The 26,121-nt window shown below is 35.7% G+C and overlaps 3 protein-coding genes across 4 annotated transcripts in view; 2 read left to right on the forward strand and 1 right to left on the reverse strand.

Moving 5' to 3' along the window:
• The window catches only part of LOC145255790 (serine/arginine-rich splicing factor 6-like), a 563,981-nt gene that overhangs the window by 154,601 nt on the left and 383,259 nt on the right, over window positions 1-26,121 (forward strand). The window lies entirely within an intron of this gene.
• Window positions 2,832-3,206, forward strand: LOC145255552 (uncharacterized). The gene has a single exon (XM_080114008.1). It carries the CDS (start codon window positions 2,832-2,834, stop codon window positions 3,204-3,206), a length of 375 nt encoding a protein of 124 aa, XP_079970134.1.
• LOC145255784 (F-box only protein 21-like) overlaps window positions 12,352-26,121 on the reverse strand; it is an 83,449-nt gene continuing 69,679 nt past the window's right edge. The window contains exons 9-12 of one of the 2 annotated variants that reach the window (XM_080114456.1): window positions 21,614-21,730; window positions 15,819-15,889; window positions 13,663-13,820; window positions 12,352-13,315 (exon numbers count right to left, since the gene is read on the reverse strand). In XM_080114456.1, the coding sequence (XP_079970582.1) occupies window positions 13,143-13,315; window positions 13,663-13,820; window positions 15,819-15,889; window positions 21,614-21,730 (519 nt within the window). In that variant the 3' untranslated portion in view covers window positions 12,352-13,142. The remainder of the gene's footprint in view (window positions 13,316-13,662; window positions 13,821-15,818; window positions 15,890-21,613; window positions 21,731-26,121) is intronic. The other variant, XM_080114455.1, reaches the window with a different exon arrangement.

The following is a 26,121-nucleotide window of genomic DNA, read 5'->3' on the forward strand; positions in this document are numbered from 1 at the left end:
TATTTATTATCTGATCTTTCATGGTCGGGTCCATACCGAATGATATATATATATATATATTAAATTAATAAATAATACTCATCTCAATAATGAATTCCAATTAAATAATATGAAAACAAGATTCTTTTTTCATGCTATTATCAATCAACGCCTTGGCAATATCTGAAAATATAAGTATATGTAGCTTCCTTCCATTTCTTCTACCCCATCTCCTTCTTTGCTATCGATGGCCGCTCAACAGTCGACCGAAGTAAAAATTCCTAAGGAAATATCTTCATCTCCGTATTAAGCTAGGCATTGTTCAAATGTTGAAACGCTAAATCAACTTTTTTCTTTCTTTTTATTTTTTTTGTATAAAAAATGTAGTTTTTAAATTATTTTTGAGTGATGGGGTGGTATTTTTTTTACAAGAGTACCCAGCGTAGTATAAACACCCTCAACCTCCCCATATTAATAATGGCTTTCGAAATAAACCTCGAAAGTTGTTCTGTAAAAAATTCTGCAGAAATAACCTAACACCTCATTGGTCAGTTTGATCGCCCACGATTTTGTTTGAACCAATTAGATTGATTGTTATTAACTGCCGAATCATATTTTGGCACTATTTTTGTTTCAGGTGGCGTCAGTTTTCTTCTAGACAGCAGGTCGAATGGACGTGGAAAACTCGTCTCCTTATTCGAGGCTTGGAACCCTATAACAGTTTTGTCTCTTTGAGACATATTCATGCCCTAACGTGGGGTAAAATGCTATCATTTGCAAACACTAATGCCTTAATGTCGAGCGAAATATTATATTTTTCACACACTGTTGTGCTCTACGATTGGACTGGTTTTCATCGTTACTTATTTAATGTTTCTCCAAGATGATTCTTAATGTCTACATTTTGACCTGTCATTTGTCCACCATTTGGACGTTATTTACAGTGAACTCCATGATGACACCGGACTCGAAGCATTCATCTTTGGAAGGCATCACTTCAAATTCATCAACCTGCTGCAACTATTTTTTGAACAGAATGGAGATTGAATACTGTAAACGCAAAGATAAACATGAACTATTACCCTTTATGGGTGTTACCCGCTCTGTTCTGCAGAAAGCTAAAGATGGCACATTTTTTGCAATTGGATCTTTAGGTTAATAAAATTACGTTGAAGTTTAAAGGTGAACCTGTTGTGATTTCTGATTGCCTTTCTTTCATTCTATCAAGAGCAAAACCAAAGTGGGAAAATATCTCACAGTTCACATAACATGGGGAGGTTGGGGGGTGTTTTTGGGTGTTAAGTAATTAATAATTAAACAAAAATTAAATTTTTAACAATAATTTGTTTTTTTTATTCTTTTTACAATAATTGTCAATTTCAATAGCCAATCAAATTACATTCTTACAGATGATGAAGCCCCAAATATTTCCCTGTATTTTCCTCATATTTTAGTTTAAATTGCAAGGCTGAATTATTTAATCAAGTAAAAATTCCATAAACTGAATTTAACTTAAGAATACTATGAGAGAAATAACTTTTTAAATTTAGTACTCAAGTAAAAAATGGCATTTTTACTTGGTTAAAAAATTTAAAATACAAAAATTATTTTTGTTTTACTGTAATCATTTTTACTGCGCAATAATTTGAGTTTATTAAATTTTTAAAAGGCTATTTGTTTTTCTTTTTTGCATAGTATTTTCCAGTTTAAATTCAGTTTTTACGATATTTTTGTTTATTAAATTGTTAGTTAATTTGCTAGAACAACAACAACAAACATTGTTAATGACCGTTTTGCTAGAAACAAAAAGTTTGCTGATATCAGCCTGCTCCTACAAATTCAGAATAGGGGCAAGTGAGCGAGAAAAGGGCGAAAGTAGTTCAGAGCGACGTCTCCTACAGGAGAACCCAAAACTAAATATCACGTTGCTTCTGTTGTCTTCCTATTTCTACTTTAGTTTTTTCTCACTCACATGCCCGTTCCGAATTCGTAGTAGTTGGCCGACATTAGAGGACTTACGAAAGGGGCATGCGAGCAAGAAAAACCAAAAGTAGAAACAGGGAGACAACACTTACATGAGAATTGTCACGTTAATATTTCTTGGGTAGGTTTCTGTTGCGTGTAACCAAACCCCCACCACTGCCCTCCCCTTTCCTAGATAACTCTCTTACAAAAGAGGAAGATTGCTTAATATAAGATGGCTATTCAATAAAGTTGTTGTTTCACTTAGCTCTGTGTCGTCCTTATTCTGATACTAATATGCAGAGCGGCTGAAATGGCCTCAACCCATAGACAAGGAATGGAGCGAGATACAGCACAAGTGATGAAGGTACATGAAGCCAATTGAGTGAAGGATCCCAGTCTCCAAAAGAGAATGCCTATTTTGTATCTACACACATGGATCATAACACAGCAGATGCCCAGCTTATGGCAAACTACCATGCATGCAACGAAAAGGGTCAATTTGAGTCCAAGTGTCCCAATAACGACAGAATGATGCGGAAACAGACACCCAACACACGAACGAATGAGTACATCGACAAGACACATCATCAGAACACCCACTGGATGAATAAAACCCCCAAAAACAAAACAGGCAAAAGAGGCCGAATGCCTTATGCTTCTGAATAAAAAAGCTGTTTTCCAAATTGACACATGGGGCATCTATTAATACTCTCCCTAAAAAGTTTGCCAAAAAGATGAAACCTTATAAAGGGGTCTTATGAATGTGGAACAAATCTCTGATGCAACCACTCGGTGTATGCCAAAGAAAAATAAAAAAAACAACAAACCTACTTAGTGGAATTTGTAATATTCAAAGATGACGATGAGTGAGCACACAAAAGGGCCTTATGGAGATAAAACAGAAGAATTCCCACTGCATTGCAGCAGTCAACATAGAGAAAAACCATGAAGAGGTGTTTGATGATCAAATCAGCAAACTGCTGAGTGTTGCTACTCTCCAGCTCAAACCAGATGCAATACCAGTTGTAATGCCCAATCAGAGAATACCTATAACCATACATTTTGAACTGAAAAAGAAAAGTCGACTGACCAAATTAGGAGTAATTAAACCCGTAGAAAAACCCACTCCATGGATTAGCCAACTTGTCATCACAAGGAAGAAAAATGGGACAATGAGAATATGCCTGGATCCTCACAAGCTCAACAATAAAACTCATGCGAGAGCACTACACCACACCAATTATCGAGGATGTCCTTCATGACATGAGAGATACAAAAATATTCACAAAAGTAGACGTTTCATCAGAATATTTGCATGTTGAGCTCGATCATGCATCCAATGCCCTGACCACCTTTCGGACATGCTTTGCCAGATACTGTTAGCGTTGGTTACAATTTGGCCTGAACTCCTCAGCATCTTCCAAAGAAAGCTGAATGAACAATTTCAAGACATTCAGGAAGTTGTCATTACTGTAGACGATAGGGTAATTTCTGGGAAAGACCAAGAACATGACAGGCTACTTCACAAACTACTCCAGAAACGCCAAACAATAGAAATAAACTTAACCCAGAAAAACTAGAGACTGGACTAAATGCAATCACTTCCATGGGGCATCGCATCACCAAAGATGGCATTGGAGTCAACCCAGAAAAATGAGAGCTATCACTGATATTCCAGCATGAGGAAACATTGGCACACTCTGCAGATTCCTAGTATAAAGGGAAATTTATTCTAAATCTTGTAACAATGACAAAACCTCGTCAGTGCCTCCAAGGAGGGGAATTCTGATCTGCAAAAAGTATTGGGGCAGTTCTGTCGGCATTCCCCCGAAAGGGCGCCTCAGGCGATTAGCAATAAACTAACCCTTTCTCAAAGAGAGAAGGCAAGGCCTAGGAGGGTGGACCTCCTAGAACCGTACATAACTAAACTCCTACCACAAAATCAACAGGGACTGGATCATTACAGGAATTGTCTAATCTCTGTTGATTTTGGAGGCTGAAGAATCGAAAGAGAGAGTCTTTATAAAGATAAAACTTAAATCCAAAGTGGTTTGAAATAGAATTCTCTTTTCAAGGAAAAAAGGCAATTAATAAAAAAGCTTTTTTATATCTTAACTTTTGGGCAAAAAGTCCAATAATTGATACCTCCTGAGGGTATTATCTTAAAAGAAAGAGAAACACTGGGGAGAAGTGCACATTTGAAGAAAAACGATTTTTTTATATTTTTGGAATGTTGCTTACTTTTCAGCTTTGCATTAAAATAAGATTCTTTTTTTTTTTTTTTTAATTATTATTATTATTATAATTATTATAATTATAATAATAATAATAATAATAAAAGTATAAAAACAAACATTTTCCGTTTTTCTTCTAATCTATTGTTTTGAATGATAAATTTACTTTCGTTGCTAGAATTGAAAAATTCTTTTTGTAACGTTGCACACACTTACATGTAGCCACCATTACAAGGCAACCAAGACAAGGAATAAGTCGACTCACTTTTTTTTTCCGCTGAAACAAGACATTTATTTCCAGGTTCGCCTGTTTCCCACCTGACTACAACTTGAATGTCTACAAATCCAGCATAAACAAATTCCTGACAAACTGCCCCCTTAAGTAAGACACTATCAAATCTCCAATACTAATGATTACTACAATACTATCTCATTGATTACTGTACACGCAATAACTCTTATCCCTGAGTGGCTGCCAGGCCTTGATAAGGGGTTACCCCCATGTAAAAAAAAATAAATAAAAATAACGCCTAGTCTCTTATTCAAACGTGTCACTCTCAGCACGTGTGTAACACATCTATGCCTATCCTCTCTTTAACGTAATCTTTGGTATGCGCACATTCTTTTTATAATCTTTTTGTTTCTTCCTTGCCATGATGTCAACTCGTACATGGCTATCATATGCACGTCTACACTGTTACATTTTTAAGAATTGTCTATTATGTAGAGACCTTTTATATATATGCATAATAGACTCTCCCATCGATTTCGACATATGAGGTTCCGCCACAACAATTAAGTTGCTTGAAAATCTACACAGATGATTTGTTTATAGTGGTGAAGGCTATGTGTAGAACCATCCACACTTTTTGTTATTACTGCTAACCTTCATCGGTACAGATAACTGTGACAGGACAGAGTATGGAGTAGACAGCAGGTTTTTACATAAGAGTTTCTTTCTCCTAGATGCATGTCTTAACGAAGACTGGGAGTGCATCTGTCCCAGTGAATTAATGAGTCTCCAGATACCAACCTGGAAATTTCTATGACTCGGCGCGTACATACATCACCTAACCTTCCCAAATGGTCACCCATCTGGTACTGGCCAGACTCAACTTGCTTAACTTCAGTGATCTGGCAAGAACTGGCGTGTCAACATGCTGTGCTACACAGCACAATCACATTGACACACCGGATATATATATATATATATATATATATATATTATGTATGTTTCATGTTTGCTTTGTTCTGAAATAAATTGTTATCTTGGTATATTTGAACCTTGTTTCAGGAAACAAAAATAACAACAGGTTCTTATTGCTTTATTAAAAGTTTTAATTAATTTGCTTTCCGAGTCTAGTTTTAATTTGCTCTTTTATTTTCCTCCACCCTTTTTCTTACACTTTCATTTATTGTTACCAAAAGACGGATTTGGATGAAAAAATTAAATTCTACTTAATTTATTCCGAAATTCTTTATAAAATCTAATTAGATTTTAATTAAATAAATGTTCGGATGATTAATGTTTCATTTTGTGTTATTGTGTTGATTTAGTGTGTTCGTTTTGCTTCTACCAATAAGTTACACGGAACTTAAACAATTGTTGGAATTCTCTCCTCTTGTTTCAAGTGAAATTCTCAAAAAAAAAAAAAAAAAATCCTCCAAACCTAATATGTGCCAAAATAAATAAATCTATCTCAATCAACTCTGGTGTTCTGACTTCCTTACTCCTCGCACGCCACTTATCATCCCTCAAAGACTCCCTGCCTTCCTTGTATCTCATATGCCACTCAAAAAACTGATGGTCAATTCATGCAAGATGGTCCAAAAGCAGTCTGAAGCATTCCATACGTTTCTGTGGCATTTTTTTCCAAGTTTAAACAAAATTTTATTGCATATCATTCTTCTAAAGTGTCCTCACGTCCAGATTGCATTTTTGAAATTCACCAACTGTGACAATCAGGCTTTAGTAGGGTGTATTCAAATTCCTGTTGTAGCTGTTCATTTGAACCTGAAATCATTCATCTTATAAGATGTATAGCAATAACATATATATATATATATATATACAGAGTGTTCAAAATTTACTGTGACGAGATTCTTCTATTTTCTATATTTAACAAATTATTTATATTTTTTATGTTTTTCAGGTGTATAAATCTAAGCTATAACTGAAACTTTAGTTTTGATCAAAATGCCACAGGATTTACAAAAAAGAACTGCCATTGTAGAGCTATTCAAATCTGGGAAGACAGCACTTGACATAGCAAAGACCTTAAATATCAACAGAATGTTGGTCTGGCGGACCCTTAAACGGTTCAAATTGACCGGTGACATTATTAATCAACCTGGTCATGGTCGGCCTCGTTCTGCCAGGACCCCAAAACTGGTAAAATCCACAAGAGAGAAGCTTAGGAGGAACCCAAAAAGATCCCTCAGAATCTCATTAAAGAGGGTAAAGTGTCAATCGGAACGATGTCTACGATTCTCCACACTGATCTCCAAACATCTGCTTACAAACACAAGAAGAAGCAACTGTTATCTGCAAGTTCTATCGAGAAACGTGCTAAAGAGCTGAGCTCATCTTATCTCGCATCACTGCTGGCATGCTTCCTAACTTGGTTTTCAGTGACAAAAAGAAATTTGACGTCCAACAGCACGTTATCATCCAAAATGATCAGATTTGGTTGCGTAAAAGTGAAGTTGAGTCTCGGGTTGTTACTCAGAGGCAAGATACCGCCTCAGTGATAGTCTGGGCAGCGGTAACAGAGACGGGAAGAAGTCCCCTCATTTTTGTGGATGATGGCATCAAACTGAACCAGGAAAATTATCGCACATCCATTCTTGAGTCTGCATTGTTGCTCTGGGCACAAAAGCATTTAAAAAACAGGTGTTGGTCATTCCAGCAAGACTCTGCACCTGCTCATGAAGCGAAAAAGACGCAGGAATGGCTGACAGAGAATGTGCCTGCTTTCATCTCGAAGGAAGAATGGCCTCCATCATCTCCAGACCTGAACCCACTGGACTTTGCAACCTGGTCAATCTTGGAGAGCAAAGTCTCAGCTACACATCACACCAGTTTGGACGCTCTGAAAAAGAAACTGACCAAGGAATGGGAGAAAATACCCAAACAAGTCATTTGTGACTCTTGCAGAGCATTCTCCAAACGTTTGCAGCAAGTTGTGGATGCTAATGGAGGTTTAATCGAGTAAAAAGTTTATATTTTCATGACCATATTATTATTTTATACATTTCAATTAATGTAATTATATATTTTTTTTTTTGTTTATTTATTAAATACAAGTAAAAACCTTTGTAACGGTTATTATTGAACACCTTGTATACCATACTTTGGGATAATTGCACCAACTAGCTAAAAGTGCTTTTTTGGCAACCACGCATATAAAGAGCACTTTTTTTTTAGTTAGTGCAATTACCCCTGGATTTCGCGCAATTACCCCAAAGTATGGTATATATATATATATATAATGTCCTGTAGCCATGATGGTCCAAACTTTAGAAAGGAACTTCTATTCATCCAATAAACCACAACAAAACTGACAAAATTGGCAATGCCATCATTTTCTGTCAGCTGTCAAACTTTGTCCATTGCTAATCTGTCGTTCTAAAGTCAGTCGGTCTGCACACATAAAAATTAAATTCTCACACATGTAAATTGGTTCTAACTATAAAAATCTGCAATTATAAATACAAACACTGGGAAAATGGTCAAATAACATGCCAGACATCTACAGTTTAAAGCCGGTAAGTTTTATATATATTATAACAGTTTTTCCATCTGTGGTCTCCACTAATTTATCTACCAATATTTATATATCCTTTTTACATTTGTCTTTGTTCTCTGTGAGAATAAATGTATAATCAACCTTTTTATAATCAGTTTAACATCCATTTTACATGTTGGCATGAACCGGATGGCCCTTTAAAATTGATTTCCAAACCAACCTATTTTTGGCCAGCTCTTTCTCTCTTCCACCTGTTTTCTTGGCCCCTCCTGTAAGCTGAACTCACTATCTCAACTATTCTACATCTATTAGCCCAAGAACTCGTATTCATTTTTTTTTTTCAATAACAAAACCAATGAAATCTATTCTTCACAAGTCTCTCTGTTCTGTTCAGATTTTATATTCCTTTGAGGTCATCTGAGTTAAGCTAATCCTTAAGAGTTACATGATACACGCATTTTTATAATTCTTACAAGAAAGCAGCGCTTGTCCTCAACCCTCACAAGCAAAGGACTTTGTAAACTTGATTATTTTGAATATATAAATCTCATGTGTCTGTTTAATGTTTTTTTTTTTTTTTTAATTTTCCTCCTTTGAAGATTGTAATGCTGGGTATGGGGCAGCCAAACCAGCTGCCAACATTGCCCCGCTTTTTTATTGAAACCAACCGAGAGCTCTTTTTAGTATCCTCGCTGTTCCCTTAAGTGCAATTGTCTGAATCTCTTTTGCACTTGGTTCACCAGGAATATTAGTTAGGTAGGACTTCAGGTTCTTCTTCATAAGTCCTGTGGCACCTATGATAACTGGTATGATCGATATCCCCTTTAGGTTCCAGTTTCTTTTCATATCATACATGAGACCTTGGTATTTGGTCTGTTTCTCTCTTTCAGCTCTGTTAAGACCGCCATCATTAGGAACACTCACTTCAATCAAGGTTGCAACTCTCTCTATGTATGTTTGTATGTCTGCCTAAAACTTTCGACAGGCGACAGAGTTTCATGAGATCGATATCGTTTTGAAGCTTGACCCTTCGGACGACAAATATCAAACAATTGGCTAAAAACATTAATTCCTTCACCCTGAACTGGGCACTTTTCTACAAGGAGGGGTCGATTTTTTGCTGATATTTTTGAAAGTCGTCCCCTCTTTTCGATTGACTAGCCTTAATTTAAACCTTCGCCACTTCTAGTTTGCCGATGAATGCAACGGTAAAGACGTCATGTTTTTTTTTTTTTTGCACGTTCTTTTCTTCCTTCGCGGTACGGGTTTGAACCTGCTTACTTACTACAACTTTTTTTTTTTTTTTTTTGCTCAACACACACCTCCGAACACACAGGCAAAGCCGGTTACCCAGGCTAGTTTTGAATAAAACTGGTTGAAAGATCAAGCACCCACCTCCCCACCACATTATATAATAATACTATAAGGAATTTTGTGTCAACATATGTTATCCCAATTTCCCCTTTTGCTAAAAGATGAGATCACCTGATCACTCAAGATGCAACGCAAAAAAAGTAATTCAGTTTTGTCTCTTTTTTTTTTTTTTTTAACGGTTAATTTTTTTCTTTCTTTGGTAATTCTTTTATTTATTAAAAATATTTAGTTGACAATCATTTTTATGGCAAAAAGTTTAAATTGTCACAATTTTCAATAAATAGGGAAGAGGCATATTTGTTTTATTTATTAAAAGAAAAATGTGGAGGAGGGGAGAGAAGAATCTGATGTTAAACTTAAAAAAATAAAACTGAAAAACCCCACCCCGACACACAGGTTAAAAAATTTTATGCTTGTGTATTATGCTTGTGTATTATAATTGGATGTCTAAAAAATTTAAGAAATGCATTTTAAATAAAATTAGTTTACATAAATGTGTCATGTCAAAATTAGTAAAAATTCCAAATATTACGAAAAATGATTGGGTTTGCTAAAATTATTTTTACAAAAAGAAAAAAAGGAAAATTATTTTGAATATATAAATCTCATGTGTCTGTTTAATGTATGTATGTATGTTTGTATGTCTGCCTAAAACTTTTTCTAATTTGAAATAGTGAAAGTTAAGTGAAACAAGGGAGATAAGTCCATTTGTCATACCCAATAGACTAAACTGCTAAAACTGCATTATTTGATCAAAATTTCATTTTTTTTTTATAATTATTTTTCTATTCGATTATTTTTTTGTAATTTTTATAAGTTTTACTAATCTCAACATCACACGTGATAATGCAAATGTATTTTAAATTTTTACTTAAAATGCATTTTTGGTAATCATGAAGAAAGACTGATTGGTCAAAGGGACGTAACTCTACTTTTACTAAGAGATTAATTTTTTTAAATTTTTTTTTTTTAATTTGGGACGCTAATTGTTAGAAAAGAAAATGAACAAGAAAATGTTTTTCCATCTATTTTATTTAATATAGCAAAACATTTTTTGAAACTAAATATAATAGACGTGGCTAATTATAAAGACGCAACTAATTTCAAAGAATTAAACTTTCTGATTGTCGGTACCGTAATTTTTCTTAAACAAAACATTCAAGTAAATTTTTTTTTTAAATAAATAAAACTACCTCCTATATTTACTTAAAAAATTTTTTTGTGTTACATTCAATAAAGTGGTTGAAAAAATATTTTTTGAAAGAAAAAATATTGTTGCATTTTTCGGCGCTTCTACACTATTGGGATGAGATTTTGTAGTCGATAAATGGAGTTTCCAGATAAAAAAAAAAAAAAACAGTGGATTCAACTGATTTTTTTTTTGTCAATTCTAATAATTTACAATGATAGCTTCCAAATTATGCAGTCAGAATTATCTGAATATTACTGAATTATTAAAAATAAAAATCTCTAATCGTGGTTAGCAGGTGAGAAATTTCCGCTATCTTGTTTAAATCGAAATAGAAAATTACCTCCCTTTTGAACTTTCCTGTATTTTATGATCGCTTTTATCAAATTCTTTTTTTTTTTTATTTTCTTTAATAATTTTCTACTTTATCGATTTTCGCAATTTTTGGATATAATCATCTTAAAAATACGAGGAATACATAGATACTATTGTTTTCATGTGAAATTCAGTATTACAATTTCCAAAATTTTGTCTAAATAGTGTAGAAGCGCCCATTTTTCTTCTCTTATAATTGGTGTCCCAAATTATCATACATATACAAAAAACTAATAGCTTAGTAAAAGAATTACATTCCTTAGATTAATCAAGCTTTCTTTAGGATTGCCGAATTTCCTCTTTTTTTTTCTTTTTTTTTTTTTTTTTGATTAAATTGAAAATTAAATTACAAATATAAAAAAAAAAAGAGGAGGAAACATGTATATGTCCACTGATGTTTTGTATAATGAAATGGGGGAGGAGCATTAAACAGGGAGGAGGAAATGAGGAGGTGGAACACAAAGAGAGGAGGCGGAAGAGGGGAAGGGGGAAATGAAGAGGTGGAACAGAAAGAGAGAGGAGAAGGTAGAGGAAGGATTAAGATAAGAAGAGAAGGAAGAAATAGGAAGAAGGAAAGGGAAGGTAGAACTAGTAAAGAAGGTGGCGGAAAGGAGAGGTGAAACAAGAAGACAGGCATGAGGAAATGGGGAGGTGGAACACAAAGAGAAAGGGGGATGATAGGTGATACAAGAAGAAAGAGTAGAGCGTGAAGGGGGAGGAGGAAAGATAGGAGTGAGGAGGAAGAAGGGAGTGGGATAAAAAGAGAGGGGTGAGGAGGAGTTAACGGAAAATAAAGGAGTGAAACAGGAAGGTAAAAAGGAGGAGGAAACAAAGAGAATTGCATGAAAAAAGATGAATTGGAGAAAAAAAAGAAGTTGAATGTAAAGTGGAGGGGTAAAGAAAAATAGTATTAGGAAAAATGTGAAGAAAATAGCAAATGAAAGAATAGTTAAGTGAGGAGAGAAAAGAAGAGGTAGAGGAGTAAAAAGAAAAAGAGTCGGAGGAAGAGGAGGAAAAGTATCAGCGAGGAAGACGAGAATAGAAAGGAAGAGAGGGAGGTCAATAAAAAGAAAAATAAAGAAAGAAATAAAGAAAAAGAAATCGAGTATAAAAGAAGGAAGGGGCTAAAGATAAAAGTAGACACAATAAGACAGACAGGGAGAATAGAAAGAGTGAGCTAGGAGAGAATTGAAAGATGAGGAGAGAATAGAGAGAGTGAAAGAGGGGGAGAATGGTGAGAGTGAAAGAAGGGGAGAATGGAAAGAGTGAAAGAGGGGGAGAATGGAAAGAGTGAAAGAGGGGGAGAATGGTGAGAGTGAAAGAGGGGGAGAATGGTGAGAGTGAAAGAGGGGGAGAATGGTGAGAGTGAAAGAGGGGGAGAATGGTGAGAGTGAAAGAGGGGGAGAATGGTGAGAGTGAAAGAGGGAGAGAATGGTGAGAGTGAAAGAGGGGGAGAATGGTGAGAGTGAAAGAGGGGGAGAATGGTGAGAGTGAAAGAGGGGGAGAATGGTGAGAGTGAAAGAGGGGGAGAATGGTGAGAGTGAAAGAGGGGGAGAATGGTGAGAGTGAAAGAGGGGGAGAATGGTGAGAGTGAAAGAGGGGGAGAATGGTGAGAGTGAAAGAGGGGGAGAATGGTGAGAGTGAAAGAGGGGGAGAATGGTGAGAGTGAAAGAGGGGGAGAATGGTGAGAGTGAAAGAGGGGGAGAATGGACAGAGTGAAAGAGGGGGAGAATGGACAGAGTGAAAGAGGGGGAGAATGGACAGAGTGAAAGAGGGGGAGAATGGACAGAGTGAAAGAGGGGGAGAATGGACAGAGTGAAAGAGGGGGAGAATGGAAAGAGTGAAAGAAGAGGAAGAATGGAAAGAGTGAAAGAAGGGGAGAATGGAAAGAGTGAAAGAAGGGGAGAATGGAAAGAGTGAAAGAAGGGGAGAATGGAAAGAGTGAAAGAGGAGGAGAATGGAAAGAGTGAAAGAGGGGGAGAATGGAAAGAGTGAAAGAGGGGGAGAATGGAAAGAGTGAAAGAGGGGGAGAATGGAAAGAGTGAAAGAAGGGGAGAATGGAAAGAGTGAAAGAGGGGGAGAATGGAAAGAGTGAAAGAGGGGGAGAATGGAAAGAGTGAAAGCGGGGGAGAATAGAAAGAGTGAAAGCGGGGGAGAATAGAAAGAGTGAAAGCGGGGGGGGAGAATAGAAATAAAAAAGGCAGAAGTTGAGAGAGAGAGAGAGAGTATAAAAAGTGGCGGTGGTGGTTCAATTACATGGAGAATGTTCCACGCTTTTTAGAGGCATCCATAATGCGTCTGAATAATCCTCAATGTAACAGTAAGGTCATCCGGGTATTCTTCTTGTGACTGTTTGTTTGGAAGATAATATTTATCACAGTATTTCTGGAAATAACGGCCAACATCCATATGGTTGATCACTTCTCCACTATTTGCCATTTCCAAACTCTCTGCAAAGACATAAACAAATACATTTGTTAGAAGCAACAGCAGTGAATGATTTTTTTTAGATATTGACTCAATTGGACTAAAGTTGAAATCAACGCATTCTTTTAACCTATCACAGCACAAGAGGTATTTAATTCATAATCTTGCATGCAATATAAAAACCCAAACAGCATTTTCTTCCTTGATTTTCCTTTCATTTCAGCAAAAACATGTGCACACATCACATCCAGACAATTTCATTTATATATATATATATATATATATATATATATATATAAAGAGAAAAAGAGATACAAAGGAAACAAAGAAAAAAAAATTTTTTTAATCTATTTCTCCCACCAACACTAACCTTGCGCTGCATATCTGTTGCTACCATCATTAACGAGAACATTGTAAAACGGTTGTTGGTCTTTTTTATCTAAAAGATCCACGCCCATCCGCTGGATCCATTCCAATGACGCCATACATTTCCTGTCCCATCCGGTCACAACACATAAATAGTTATACCTGAATAATAAAAGAAAATTGATATCATTAAATGTTTTGCAGCACTATATCCATGTGCACTTGTCACATGTATAATAACAAGACGAAAAAAAAAAATGAAGAGCACACGTGGTGTTGCCTTCATGTTTTATTAGCTTTCGTTATTACACATCTTAACAGGACCTTGTTTATGATGAGAAAGAAAGTAAAACAAGTTAACAAGCCGCGTGTACATCACCCCCTATGGTGCTACATATGAGATGACACCACAAAAAATAATGAACAAATGATAAATGTGAGAAGTGTGAAGGGTCAAAGAACAATGGCCCCCACATTTTAGCCAAGTTTCAGAAAAACCTAATGGATGGATCAAACGCTATGGGGCAAAAAGTGTAATTTTTAGCCATTTGGGGACATTTTTTAACCTCTTTTGAGCCCCTGGGGACGCTGAATCCCAGTGTAAATGGATAACAGTGCAGCTTCAGGCCTTAACACATGTATATTTGAGTTGACCACCATGAAAAAACACTATATAGTCAGACATATCAAGTTTTTGTTGAGAAATATGAAAAAAGAGCCACAAAAAGGGGCATTTTTAGCACTAAAAGTCCCCGGGGATGCGAATCAGAATTTTGCCAGGGTCACCCATACTGGATTTATATAAAGAACAATGGGCTCCACATTTTGGCTAAGTTTCAGAAAAATCTAATGGATGGATCAAAAGTTATGGGGCAAAAACGTGTCATTTTTGTCCATTTTAGGGCATTTTTTACCTCTTTTGAGCCCCTGGGGACGCAATGGGAATTTTCGCAAAAAAAAAAAAAAAATTTATTTTACTGCGCACATCTATTTAATAAAATACAATTTGTGGCAAAATTTCAGGAAAAACTAATCAACAGTTATCTGGCAATCGTCTGGATGAACGAATGGATACATGAACGCCACTGAAAACATAGGTCCCTCTCAGATAAATCAGGGGATTAACAAAGTAACACTAAAAACAAAGAAACAAAATGAATGCATTAAAAAAGAAGAATCTGTATATAAGAGACAATTCTTTAAATGAATTATCACCTCGAGCAACAAAAGTTAACTTATACAAAACAATAACAAAATGGAGAAAAAGGAGAACTAATATCGATTTTCTACTATAAAACAACAACAAAAAAAACCCCGTGGCCTTAATTAAAGAAAAAGCTAAAATGCTTAAAAGAACACTGATATATGAAAATATAGCAATATATCTTTATTGCTGATGATAGAGATGGATGGTTGGTTGTTAGGAAGGAGATGCACGCACCAGAATTCAATGGGTTGATCCTTCTTGGGCTCAAATCATCAACCAATCCCGATATTAAATAACTGTTTGGGATCACCTCAAATAACTCCTAACAGCATTGTCACAGTAAACACACCTCAAGGACATTTTATTTGGCGATCGTTATTTCACTGAACTGACCTGACTTTGATTACACCTGTATATACCTTTTGCTGAAAATGATCTTTCAAACATCCAGCATTTAACTTATTTTTTGACAATCGTGCATATTTGTTGCTTGTTTCCAGGTGTCTAGTGTATTATTTTTATTCAATTGACCTTTTCAAATGACCAATAATTATTTCATGTTGTTTCTGGCATAGCATCAGGTTCATAATTTTTAATTAAATGACCTTTGGTGCATTTGATAATTATTTTATGTTATTTTTTTGCATATCATCACTAGGCGCACCTCTCGTCAAAATGATTTTTGGTACACATGGATATTAACAATTTTTTTTTTTTTTTTACACATGGACATTTACCATTTGTACCTTTTATAACTTTATTTTGTTTTCAGACGTTTGATCATGTGTATATAGGGTGTGGATGATATTGAGTAAAAAGCATCAATAGTTGAGAATCAGTGATCATGTGATCGGGTGGGGGGGGTGTAGAAGAGAATAAAAGGCTATTCTAAATATGAGTCGTTATCAGTAAAACAATTATAAAAAAAAAAAATTTTTTAAATCTACAAATACCTTTTGTGTCTCATGATTAAACCAACAGAAAATTCAACTTCTGGAAAATCGGATCTTCTTTTGGGTTTGATCTACAAAAAAAACATATGCATTTCAAAACCAAACATACACACACAAATATACATATATAAATTTGAAAAACAACAAAAAAAAAAAATATATATATATATATATATATAGTCATCCACATACAGTACTGTTTCGTTGTATCACAACTCATCAGTGCGGCTAGACAAACACCTTTCCCCAGCCGTGGATTGAACCTACAACCATCGCATTGACAGTCGGCAGCTCTCACCATTCAGTTACGAATCAGTGCCGTAAATATTTCTCCTAGAGTATGTACTAAATCCACACCCTCCTGTCACAAAGTGCTTGAACCATCAGCTTGTTTATAAACAAATTAATAGTGGGCTTTGCTTAACGCGTCGGGTGAAAATATATTTACAAAGTGCTCAACCCGAAGAAGGGGGATGGCTAGAACAACCTTGCTATAACATTACGGTTAATTTTATATGCTAATATATATATAAATGTTTTTGTTTAGGAATATATATATATATATTCCAAAACAAAAACATGTATATATATATTAACATATAAAATTAACCGTAACCGTTATAGCAAGGTTGTTCTAGCCATATTATAAATATAGAAATAAAATTAAAAAATTCTTTTTAAAAAATTAATTATGTGAAATAAAGAAATATAGAAATCTAATTTAGGAATTCAATGAATGGCATTATTTAAAGATTTTAAATGGCTACGGGTTTTTGTGGAAACTTCTTATGACTGTTTTTAAATAAGGATACGAAAATTAGGTGATATATTAATATTTGAATGGGCTTTTGACGGAGGATTCCTCCAGGGTAAATGTTTTCGCATGCTTCATTTCCGTTAAGGGAATTTTCTTTAAACAATGTTCTATTGTCAAGAGCGTTTTTTATTCAAGAAGCCTGAAGAAATGCTGGTTATGTGAAAATTTTCAAACGCCATAATGCTTGACATTGACCGACTGCTATGGATACAATTATAATTTAAAATGAAATACACTTTCTGTTGCTATCAATTCATTTTTCGAAGTCTTGGTTTTGTTAATACAGTATATATATATATTTTCCAAAACAAAAACGTGTATATATATATATATATATATATATATATATATATATATATATATAATTCCAAAACAAAAGCGTGTGTGTGTATATATATATATACTCAAAAACAAAAACATACATCTATATATAGCATTCAAACACTACCATGTTTGAATATATGATTAAGTGTTAGTTTCACTCATTTAGAACTGTTTTAAAGCTTCACCACTCGCTCATTTTTGCAACCAAATTTCAAACAATTTTTACAGTTCATAGTTCACCTTGTCAGCTTTATTTTGAAAAGAAAATTTCAACTTTTGTTCGGTTAAACAAAAGTTATGATAAAAAAAAAAAACTGGTTTAAAAGTTCTAAGAATCTGTAAGGAATGGAGAAACGATTTTTTTATTGGCTGTAGGTTACCATAGCAACAAAATCTGTTACGCTACCTCAAATCAGCTGGGAATGGCAGAAATGATGACATAACAAGATATAAAAAAAACTGTCGCTAATAATTTGCTGCCCCGATCTGTCACTCAGCCGTACTGTTACTAATAATTCATATGTAACATGTGAAGCAGAGAGAAAATATTTCAAAGCAAATCCTGGAAAAATCATAACTTATATAGAAAAATGCGAGCATGAAAAGTAATATGGTTAAGATTAAACATGGAAAAGTAAAAGGACTGGTTATTAAAACTGGAAAAGAAAAAGACAAGATATTCTAGTAAAAAATATAATAAATTTATAACTTTGCAGTATTAACTAAAAATTAATTATATAATGTTAAATTGAATTTTGTAAAAAATTCTTAATGTTGCAATATTTTAAGTTATAAATTTATTATATTTTTTATTAGAATATGTCTTTTTCTTTTTCAATTTTAACAACTAGTCTTTTTACTTTTCCATGTTTAATCTTAACCATATTACTGTTCATGCTCGCATTTTACTATGTAATATATATATTAAAATATTCAAAAGCATGTATATATATATATATATATATATATATATATATATATATATATGTATATATATATATGTATGTATATATATATATATATATATATATATGTATATATATATATATGTATATATATATATATATATATATATATATATATATATATATATATGTGTGTGTGACAAATATCTACATTCCAAATTTTTCTGTTTTACCATTTATTTTTGCAAATATGTGGAAATGTTCAATTCCTGAGAACATCTGTTTCGTAGTGCAGAATCAATCATGTAATTATATCAAATTTTTAATTTATCACGAGAAAAGAAACTCATTATATATATATTACAAAAAACAAGAAGAGTGTCCTAGAAGTCATTTACCATAAAGTTTTTTTTATTTTTGTGTGCGTTTCAAATTTAATTGGATATGGATTGGAATTTAACAATACAAGAAAGAGTTAAATTGGATTTTATGTTCGGAAGCGATGGGGCTACATACCACTCTGTAGCTGAAGAATTCACCTGCACTCATCCTGACCACTGAACCATAGTACTGGCTGCCATCTGATCAAGCATTTTCAAGAAACTGGCTCAGATGCTGACCGTAAGATGTGGTCGCCAAAAGCGTGCAACTGAGCAAGAAACATCAACTATGGTTTTGGAAAATGTTGCTGGAAGCCCCATGAAATCAGTAAGGAAAATAAGCCAGGCCCCCTAACGATTAGCACAGGAGTCTCCAAAGTTTTCGAAAAGAGCATATTACTGATGTTTTAGAGTGCTGCGATTTCATTGGCTCAGCATTTTGGCACTTTTTGGTGTTTCACATAAACTGCCCAGACAGATAGCATGGTCCTTATTCTGCATATTAGTTTATTTAAGACAACAAAAATATCAAAGAATTAAATTTATTCAAAAGTATTTGGATTACTATTTTCATCTTGGTTATTTTCACAATGTTTCAGGCGGTATGACCTCCAATCTTTTTCAGGTCTATGTTTTCGAACTTGGAAATTTTTTTTAACCTACATAGAATTTGGAAAAAACAAAAACAAAACAAAAACTTTATTTAATCCATAAGGGTAAATTGTTCTCGTTCTGTCAGCCATAACTGGATAGAAATGTTAATCATTATATTATTCTTAGTTGTTCCCACCTGTATTATGTATAATACAATCGCTTGCCAAGGAGTGTAACTTGCTTTGTCTTGACCATGAGGACGTTTCTGAAAGTGCTCTTACATCCTTGCATGATACAGCCAGCTCACCACAAGTAAACGATAGATGCATCCCTTTTAAATGAAGGAGTTTATCTCGTCTGTAAGATTGATGGACTTTGGGTCATGTTTTCCGGCCTCATTAAGTCTCTCCGGAGAATTAATTATTTGAATTGGAACCATTCAATTGGAATTGAACACTTCTCTAAAATGAGCTAGCAATGCATATTTTTACATATAAAAGACAAAATTTATTTTTACATTTCAAAGAAACATAAAACAACAGTTGGCTAGCTGATTTTGTATGACAAATGTGAACAAAATTGAAATTTCACTTGCAAAATTTTCTCTCTCGTAGTGAGAGAGGAAGAGACATAGAGACCGCGTATTCATATAAAAAAAAGTAACAGAAAACTTACTTCACAAGTCTCAGGTGACAAGTTTGTAGTGGTCAGCCTTCCAGACCTTTTGGCAATATCTTTGTGTTCTCAAATTTATAAACACGTCAAACACAACTAGGATCAAATCTAATCAGCAACACACTTTTTGTCATCAAGCCATCTGTCATATTTTAATAACACCTTTTGGATTCTAGATGTCTTCCCACAAGAATCATAAAAGTCAGGCACAAGGTTCCCCAAAAGGGCACATCATTCTGCCACAGTAAGAACTGAACCTTCATTAGCAATCAGTTCTAAGTGACAGTTTTCTCAAGATTGAAGGTTCAATCCTTACTTCAAATGTTAATAAGTAGAAATAAAATTTTAAAAAAATTAACAGGCTTCTACCTGTTCATCTATATATATAAAAGGCAAAATGTGTGTGACCATTTCATGTATGTCTCGCAAAGGCTTTTCTCTCACACGGTCCTGGTGTGGGGTGGGGTAACGATCGCTTGCAACTGTTTATATAGGTCCTAGATAATAATATCTAGGATTTGGGAAAGCGCGTCGCGTCAAGATTTATTTACATCGACTTTTACAAAATTATTGCTATTTTGGCTTCTCGCATGTTGATTGGGCTTTTTCGTATAAAAAGCGAAACTAATTCAAAGCTAACGCAATGTTCTTGGCATCGCACTGTCCAGAAGCAATCAGCTTTGATCAATGTTGTGTATCAGACAATTGCTATTCAATCTGGACAATTAGGAGCTGGTTTCCCCCTCCCAACATGTTGGGGGAAAAAAACAGTCAAATTTGAGTAAACAAACCCAAACGCTGCCTCGCAGCAAAAGTTAACTGCGTGACTTCTATTTGACCTTCTTAATTAGGTCAAATGGAAACTTTTATTGCGGACACATGTTTTTAATAGTTAAATAAATAAATTCAAACATGTCTCCGTTGTATGTCGCGGTGGCCCAATGGTTAACATCGCACGTTTTTTTTTTCCACACTTTGATTTCCAACTTTGTCTCAAGGGTCCGGGTTCGATCCTCATACTCACCTACCAAAACTTTTTTTTTTAATTTTAATTTAGTTTGATTTACCCAAAACCACACACATGGCCATTAGTCTAAGGGTTCTCAATAATCAAGGCAATCTACAGTCATCTATATCATGGATATATATCAAGAAATATTTCTTTAGCACTTAACAGGTAAGACAATTATCAACAAGATGATCATCCACAAAACCGTTATCTTCATCGACAAAATGAATCGATAACACCAGCAATGATTGAGAATTACCAACACTGTACAGTTTAGCACACAATATTTAAAAAAATAAATAAAATAAAATAAAAAAATGACTGAGAATTACCAATGCAGTATAGCTATCACACAATATTAAAAAAAAAAGAAGACTGAGAATTTCTAACACAGTACAGTACAGCTATCATAATATTTAAAAGAAAAAAAAAACAGCAAAACAAAAAAAAATCACTGAGAATTACCAACGCAGAATATAGCTATCACACAATATTTAAAAAAAAAAAAAAATCAAATAAAAAAAAAATTACCGAAAATTACCAACACAGTACAGTTATCACTTTTAATTCAGACTACATAATAAACAATATTTACGTTAACAAAATATGTCATTTGACAGACAGAAAATGATTTTTCTTCTAATTTTATCAAAAACAAGCGATGAAGGATTATCAAATTACTACTAATACTTTATTAAAACTTTATTTTAACAAGATCTGTTACTCAACAATGATTCTTCTTCCAATTTTATGTGAAAACTAGCAGACTGCCCGGTGTTGCCCGGGAAATCTACTTTTACCCCCCACCCCCCGCCACATGACATCATGAGTGACATCATACATGACATCATCTAATATGACGTCATGTGAGACATCATAACACACATATGCTATGACAACATTGTGATCAAACAAACAGACTGGAATACGGATTTATTATAACGTGCTTGTCCATTTCTTTCTCATCACCGTACGCTTATTAATAATACAACATTAGAAAGTTCGAAAAAGATACACCTGAAGAAGATTGGTTGTTACATCATCCGAAACATTGGATAGTAGTCCAAATACTCTAAGCAATACATACTTACAGGTTTGTCTTCTATATTTTTGGATAGTTCTTCTAAGATGCATCGGTTTAATTTTTCCCCTAAACATTGGTATCGGTGAATGTTTGACTGTGACAACTTTTGAGCGCTGAACATGACCTGGAAAAAATACAAAACTGAAATAAATATAATAACATGCCATATATAGCTGGCCTTGAGCCAAACTTGGAATTTAAATTTGATAACGCAACTATTCTAGCATGAGTGTACAGCCTTTGTCAAAAATGATGATAAAAAAAAATCATGTTTTGTTAGTATTCACACTATATCTATCTATATTATGCTGCTCTTTGTGTGTTCGTTTCACGTTTTCTCTGAAAAATACTCGGTTGATCTGGCTGAAATTTTGCATGGACCTTTATGATGATACGGTGCAGCAAACTAAGTATTATGGTATCTGATGTACAGTCCAGATACTTATTTTTTTTTTTATTTTTATTTTTTTTTTTTTTACACAGTGATCACCACTTATCAAGGCCCGGAAGCCACTCAGGGATAAGGGTTATTGCAAGTACATTACGTTAGTGAGGAGATTTGCTGAAATGTTTACTTAAGGGGGCGGTTCATTAGGAATTTGTTAACATTGGACTTGAAGACATCCAAGTTGTAGTCCGGAGGGAAGCAGGCAGACGGAACAGAGTTCCACAGGCGTGCAGTTCTAAGAAAGAAGCTTTGTTCATGGAATCTGCGTTTTGATTTAGGCACAGATATAGAGTGGGGGAAATTTTTCACAGTGGATTCAGCTAGACGGGTGTTTTTCGTGAAAGATTGGCGAGGGGGGACCAGAGATTGGAGTTCAGACGAGCATCTGCCATGGAAATAACGATAAAACAAGGACAGGCTCACAACGTCTCTTCTGTGGGAGAGAGGTTGCAGGATAGAGAAAAGGGCATCCCCCACTAAGCTACAAAGTCTATTTTGTACTCTGTCAAGGCAGGATAGGCTGTTTTTAGCAGCTCCTGCCCAGATATGGCAACAGTATTCCATCCTTGGACGTACTTGGCTTTTATATAGATAGAGAATTGCATCCGTAGTGAGATATCTTCTGGAGCGGTAGAAGGATCCCACCATCTTTCCAGCGACCTTGGCAACAGACTTGATGTACGTGTTCCATTTCAGATCAGGAGTAAAGGTCAAACCCAGAAGCTTGTCAAAACACGGGGCCTCACCCAGACGAGAGCCATCCATCACAATTGATGCCAGATGGGGATCAGAGCGTTGATGATGTAAGGATAGGAGTTTGGTTTTGGATGCATTAAAAGTAACCAGCCACATCTTCCCCCACTGAACCACGCGCTCGAGATCAGAGGAGAGAGAATCAGAGAGAACTTTGTCATTTACAGCCTTTGATGTGTTGCCGTAGATGGTCGTGTCATCAGCATAGATGTCAACGAATGATTTAAGTATGTGTTTAGGGAGGTCATTGATGTAGATCAGGAAGAGAGTTGGGCCCAGGATTGACCCCTGAGGGACTCCAGCATTTATATTGCAGGCCTCCGATTTTTGTCCATCTACCACTACTCTTATGAGCCTATCGGAGAGAAATGATTTAATGATTGAGCAAACATTTCCAGTTATACCGTAGCTGGAAATCTTGTGAAGTAGACCCTTATGCCATACCTTGTCGAAGGCCTTTGATATGTCGAGAGCAATTGCCCTAGAAAGGAAGCCTTTGTCAAGAGATTCACTAATCCTGTGGGATATAACCGTTAGCACATCTGCGGTAGATCTTGCAGAGCGGAAACCATATTGTGTGTCACTAAGAAGGTTATTCCTGCTGAGGTGGTTGACTATTTCTCTATTTAATATGGATTCCAGCAACTTACTCATAACACACAGGAGACTTATTGGTCTGTATTGAGAGGGAGATGACTTATCACCTGAATTCTTAAATACAGGGCAAACTGATGAGGTCTTCCAGGGAGTCGGAAAGCACTTCTCCTTAAGGCAGCGCTTAAATAGTTTCGTAAGTATGGGAGCAAGTTCTGGTTGAAGCTTTTTTAACACTATAATTGGGATGCCATCAGGGCCAGTTGCTTTACTGGAATCTAGGTTCTTTATTAGCTTGGCGACCTCATGCACGAATATTTGTATGTTACCTAGCTTGTTCTGTGTTATAGGAGGAAATATGGGGAGTTGATGGCCTTCGTCGCATAGGGTAGAATTAGCTGCAAAGTTCTTTGCAAATAGTTTGGCCTTGTCTGACGCTGACGAGATGACCTCTGGTCCATTGATAATGGTTGGGATAGAACGCACACTTCTGTTCAGGATCCTATTTGTTATTTGCCAAAACTGGTGGGATCCAAGCCGCTGATCAGCTACCTTGGATTTAACAGACTGGGCATATAGCTCTCTTGCATTTTTTATTACTCTTTTACAGTGGTTGCTGGCAGACCTAAAAGCAGCTTTAGTCTCAGTGCCTCTATTACGTTGGTAGCTATGGAAAAAGTGATTTCTGTGCGCGATAGCAGCAGCACATTCTGGGGAGAACCATGGCTGGCTGTTAGGTTTTTGTTGGAATTTTTTAGATGGTATGAATTGGTCTATGCCTGCAATTAACCATTCGGTCAGATCTGATACTATAGAGGACACATCCTTTTTAAACATGGAGTGCAGAGGTAAATCAGATATGAATGTACGGAAGCTATCCCAGTCGGCCATAGAGTATCGGTATACAGTACGGTGGAGGGGTACGTCTGGGGGCTTCTTACATTTCGTTTTTATCTTAACTGATACGACGGAGTGGTCGGAGGATCCTAGAGGAGAATGACGGAATATGAACATAGCTCAGGGGAAGTTGAGAGAAAAAGGTCTAAGAGGCTTGCATATTGACCGGCTGTATCGGGCACACGGGTGGGTTCACGAACAATCTGAGTGAGATCATAAGCAATGGCAAAATCATGACAAAACCTCCCCTCATCGTCTGTCTTATTTGAATGGGTCAGCCATTCCACGTTATGGACGTTGAAGTCACCACATATGTGGATGTTAGCCGAGGGATGTGAAGACAGTATGTGGTCTATTTTCTCAGATATGCTCTTAAAGATAGTAACTCCGCTGTTGTGGGGCCTATAGAGGGCAAATATAAATGCAGTGGTGTTAGCAAGTGCAACCCTGAAGCACATATAGGGTAAATTAGGATCTTCTCTAGAGATATCCCTGCCACACGGGAAGCCATCCTTAATGTAGGCACATATTCCATGCCCATGGCGATCTTGGGGGTCAGATTTAGCTGTTAAATTTGAGTATCCGTTAATTATGAACTCATCTAGGGAAGTGGTCGGCCCTATTCCAGTTTCACTTAGAAAGAATATGTCCGGTTTTGTCTCCTGTAATTGGGTTTCAACCTCTGGAAGGTTGGAACGTAGACCCCTGATGTTGGAGAAGGAGACCTGGTAGTAGGGGTCTACGTTGGAAGATGGGGTTCTAGGTTTAATCGAGTTTTTATTCTGGAGATATTTCATGTTGAGGTTTGGGGGATTTGTGGAATAGGCCGGCATACTTGGTTAGAGCAGTACAGAGAGGGAAAGTAAGAGAGAAAAAGACAGGAAATTTATTTTTTGTAGCGCACGAAAAGGTAAAGCCGTAACAATTACCCACTAGTATGGCATCGAGAGGCCCCACCAGAGACTACTGCATGGTCCAGATCCACTCACCAAATGGCAATACAGCAGTCCCAGTACTTTGCGCCTGCTGATAGGACAGCCTCCTTAGTGGTTAATCCAAGGTTTAGGTCCCTGACTATCAGGCGGATAACGTCAGCCCAGACAAACGTTTACCTCCAGCACCCTTACTAGTGACATGGCCACAAGGACAGATAGAGACAGAAAAATTTCCGACATCTCAGACTACTGGTCACCAAGTACTACCGACCTTTAAGCAGCTTTTTCTTCCCCCTTTGTCAGAAAAATCACTCATTGAATGAGGACTGGATGACAAAATAGGAGAAGCGAGAGTTACTGGAGCTGCCGATAACACATCCACTGTATTATCTACTCTCCATATGGATTAGTTATCACAATACCAGATTTACTCTAGAAGTTTTCCAGGAAATTACTTAGTGGATCTGCATGAAATTTTGTATGGATCTTTGTTATGAAAAGGTGCAGTGAACTATGTATTATGGTATCTGCCCAATGTACATTTATGGATTAATAGGGATTAGTCACCACAATACCACATTTACTCTAGAAATTTGGCATAAAGCAGCCATTCTTAACCTTTCATCTATCATTGACCCCATGGGCTTTCTCCATTTACCCCCTACTCCTATACAAAAAATCCCTAGCTATCATGAAGTGACAGAAAAAAAAGTTTACCCTCGACTATATAATTTTTTTTACTCCCTAGGGATAAATTATTATGGTTCGTTGTTCTACACAAGTCCTGGGAGGTGACTGCTTCGCAGTAGACAGAACAGTTTCCAATGGTTTATTGTTCTACACAAGTCCTGGGATGTGACTGCTTCGCAGTAGACAGAACAGTTTCCG

This window comes from Euprymna scolopes, chromosome 31 (genome assembly GCF_053919585.1).
Source record: "Euprymna scolopes isolate OS-2025 chromosome 31, ASM5391958v1, whole genome shotgun sequence".
Lineage (NCBI taxonomy): Eukaryota > Metazoa > Mollusca > Cephalopoda > Sepiida > Sepiolidae > Euprymna > Euprymna scolopes.